This window comes from Enhydra lutris, unplaced genomic scaffold, assembly GCF_002288905.1.
Source record: "Enhydra lutris kenyoni isolate GAN:26980312 unplaced genomic scaffold, ASM228890v2 scaffoldscaffold96, whole genome shotgun sequence".
NCBI lineage: Eukaryota > Metazoa > Chordata > Mammalia > Carnivora > Mustelidae > Enhydra > Enhydra lutris.
The window spans coordinates 4328310-4332335 of NW_019154180.1; the positions used below are offsets into that span (position 1 = coordinate 4328310).

Sequence of the window (4026 nt, forward strand, 5' to 3'; positions counted from 1 at the left end):
GCAAACACTTGGTGTAGGGTGTTCTCACCGATTAAGTTGATCTCAAAGTCGTTTTAGTTCTAATTGTTTCCAATGGGATCCTTTCCCCCCTTTACATATTTCTTTATGTTTGTGACCTATGAATGAGCGGAAACACCAAGAAATAGTTATGCTGTCTGAGGGTGTATTTTTCTGGAAAAATTTCCCCAGACCTCAGCCCCTCGACACGCAGTCCGCAAAGGGCACATGGAGCAGCCCCTCAGTCACATCCACCCACCCATGGCCAGTCAGATGCCCCTTGAGGAGGAGGCTCACTTGGTATGTAACATGGAGGTTGAGTCCATTCAGTCACCAGGGATTCTCTTCGTTGTGATCGCTTTGCAGTTCAGGTGGGAGAGCACATTTCGGGACCCTGACAGCTGACTAGCACAGGCATCTCCGCTCTGATTTGACAACCTCTTCTGAAGAGTGAACCACGTTTGGTACAAATCCACTCTTCACCCCTTCCCATCCCTCCTGGATTGTAATATCCCCCCGTTTAACCAGCTCATATATGTCTCTTGTCAGGTCTGTGAAGGCCTTCTCCACGTTAATGGCGTCTCGGGCTGACGTCTCAATGTACTTCATGCCGTATGCAGCAGCCAGTTTCTCTGCCTCGTGGCGAGTCACTTGCCTCTGTGTATCCAGGTCACACTTGTGACCTACCAGGACAAATACGATTTGGTAGGGCTGAACGTGTACTTTGGTCTCTTCTAACCACTCATGCACATTCTGGAAGGACCTGCGGTTGGTAATGTCAAATAAGAGAAGACCACCTACAGAGTTCCTGTAGTAGGCGCGAGTGATGGATCTAAAACACAAGAAAGAAGTAAAGAATAAAGGCCGTGCCCAAACCCCTGTACTTCAGTGAACTCACACAGTGCACTCTGCTGTGTCCGCTCACTGACACAGTCCTTTAGTAAGAATGATCTTTTTTTTTTTTAAAGAATGGAATGCGAATGCCATTCTGTAATTAATAACCCGTGAATTTTCAGTTGGGCAAAACTAAGAGATGACATCTTCCAGAAATGAACGCTCATGGCCTTCCAGGCATTTTCTCTCGATTCAGGTAGAACTACAGCTTACTGTCCCACCCTGGCAACACAGGATACCGAAGTCACAGGTTATTATGAAGAAAAATGAAATAATGAATGTTAAAGTGTCTTCAGAACTGGAGAGTTCATGATAAATTCTAGTAGTTGAAACAGAATTTAAAAAGATTAGAAATGAATTTATGGTAGTTGACAGAAAATGTTTATTAGTATATATAGCTATATTGCAATATACTCCATTTTCCCCCATGTATCACTTCTTATTTTACTCTAAGAGGGTCCTCCATCTCTTCTCTGAGGAGAAACGTGCTTTGTTTTTTATTTTCTAGGCCACGTGGAAAAGGGAAAAATCAGAATGGTCTGTGGTGGTGTTAGCAGAGTGACTGTCAGCCCCATTTCCTGACACACTTCAGAGAGGCTGAGTCAGGAGCTACCCCTGGGAAAAACTGCCTAAATAGCAAAAATTTCCCCTTAAACTGATAGAACTTATTTAAAGCAGTGTGCCAGGAGTATCTCTAAAACCTAAAGGTTTAGGTTCTAAAACATTTGCTGTACTTAAACAGAAGAAACCTCTAATATTTTAACTTCTTGATTTGAAGAGCACACATAAGTCACAGTACTTGGCTTAGAGCATATTAGAGCTTAGTGGAGGGGGTCGAACGATTTGCCTCTACCATCACTTGTTTTAGACTACTGTGCTTTTTGATCTACATCTATTTTTAGGTTTTCTGTCTCCTTGGATGAAAAAGTTAAACAATGAGGGACTCAACAGCTTAAGGCTTAGGACAAATGGCCCAGTGATAAGAGAACAAACATCGTCCAGGGAATTAAAGTCCAAGCTAGATGATAGTAAGAACGAACGTTACCAGTGACTTCAAGTCTCCAAAACCAGGCAAATCAGCCCTGGAGACTGGAAGCATTTCTAATTCTCTTATGTTTAAGGGTTCATGGAGAATGGCAGGTGTAATCAGAAAATTCAATGTGAACAAAGATTTTGATTTGTGAATAACTTGGTTCAGGAAAACAGTGAACAAGCTGTAGATCCCTGTCAAAACTCTTAAAGACATTATTATATTAGTGGTTTGTGAGTATTTAGAAAGGAACAAAGCCATTTCCAAACACAATATAAGACTATCTAAAAATTAAAATTCCCATTTATCAAAAAATTTTCTTGAAGTTCAAAGACAAATGACAAACCAGGAAAATATTTTACAACATACATGACAGAAAAGGGTAATAATCTATTAAAAAACTCTTTCAAGTCAATATCACCCAATAAATAATAAGCAATGGATATGAAAAGGCTGATCATAGAGAAAGAGATTTCTGTCAACATATAAAAAACCTTTCTTCACTTCTAATACAAGGAATGCAATCACGAATTCAGAGTTGATCCTGTGCAAGGGTATGTGCCACAGTGTTGTTTGTGGAAGTTGGGGGTGGGGTGGGTGGAGCCAAGTTTGTAGTAAACTCTTCTTTCTACTCTTCTTCAACTACCTAACCAGTATTTTCTATGCTCAATTAGTGTTCAGTAGATAACTGAATAAATAATGACAGACATATTTGAAAATGAATAAAGGCGATTGAGTCCTTTTGATCTAATTCCTGCTGCCATATGTGACATTAGCTCAACTTGTTCTCTCCAAGTTTTCTGTGTACGCTGCTCTGTCACTTGTCTTTACACATGCTGTTTCCTGTCCCTGGGCTTTTCCTGTCTTGGCTTGGGTAATCCTATCCATCAGGTCTCATCCTCTCCGGGCAGCCTTCTCTATGTTCAGACATATAATTACACATGATACATACTACAAGGGAAAACAAAGGGTTGTAGGAGAAAATTATACCTGTTCATTGATTACTCATTATATGCTTAGCGTTATAGTAGGGCGTGGGCATCTGAATATGAACCAGACACTTTTGTATAATTGCTGTTTATGTATTTCCTTCCACTACGCCAGCACAGAAGTTCTAAAAGGGAAGGGCTCTTGTCTGTTTTGTTTACAAGGCATCCTCTTGTGTGTTTCCTCAGGCTGTTTCCCCAGAAACAAGCCCAGTGCCTGGCATGCAGTGGATGATTTCCGAATGTGTGCTGGTTGCAAGAAGGAATCAATCATCTGTATCTATTTCATATAATTACGATTATCTCTATATCTCTATATCTGTATCTATGTCTATAAGTAGCTATCTGTGTATATCATCTATGCCTGTCGGTTTTGTAAAGATGACCTGGAAACAGTTTTGAAAGTAATGTAGCATAAGGACTGAGATTGATAAATTCCAGCTAGTTTATTAGCCACCAAGGGGCAGATCGGTGGAATTGTGGTGCAAGCAATACGTATTATTGACTGGCCCTCCCTGCCAGGGTGTTTCTTTCCCGGTACTGAACTCCCGGCTAGCTAAAGGTGGGCTTGAGCAGAAATCCCCAGACCCTTGGGATCGTCCCTACGGGGGCCGACACCAGGACCAGGAAGTCCTCTCTCTCCAAGGGTTGTGCAAAGCCTGTAGACCCTCCCACTGCTCGCGGCCCAGCTGCGCTCCCCACCTGAACCTCTCTTGACCCGCGGTATCCCAGATCTGGAGCTTGATGCGTTTTCCTGGCTCGATCTCCACCAGACGGGAGAAAAAATCCACCCCCACGGTGGGGTCCGAAACCTGGGCAAAGCGGCCCTCGGTGAAGCGGCGGATCAGACAGGACTTGCCCACCGTGGAATCCCCGATGACAATGAGCCGGAACTGGTATAGCCAGATGGCCTCCATGGCCGGGGCTCAGCAGGTCTCCTCGGCCCGGGCCGGCCGTGGGCGGCGAGAGGGGCGCCCAGCCGAGACCTCGGAGAGCGTGGCTTGGTCCGGATCTAGATCGGCCGCGAGCACATCGCTAGCCTGGGAGCCTGAGGCGAGGTAGGCCCCGGCGCGGGGAGAGCGAAGGAATGGATGCTGCGCTCGCAGAGGTGATGAAATG

General features: G+C 44.2%; 1 protein-coding gene across 1 annotated transcript; it reads right to left on the reverse strand.

Moving 5' to 3' along the window:
* Positions 1-393: 393 nt before the first annotated feature.
* LOC111139209 (RAB39B, member RAS oncogene family) lies at positions 394-3824 on the reverse strand. The gene is made up of 2 exons (XM_022491411.1): positions 3610-3824; positions 394-829 (listed from the first exon to the last, which is right to left on the reverse strand). Exons 1-2 carry the CDS (start codon positions 3822-3824, stop codon positions 403-405), a joined length of 642 nt encoding a protein of 213 aa, XP_022347119.1. The 3' UTR covers positions 394-402.
* Positions 3825-4026: the final 202 nt, after the last annotated feature.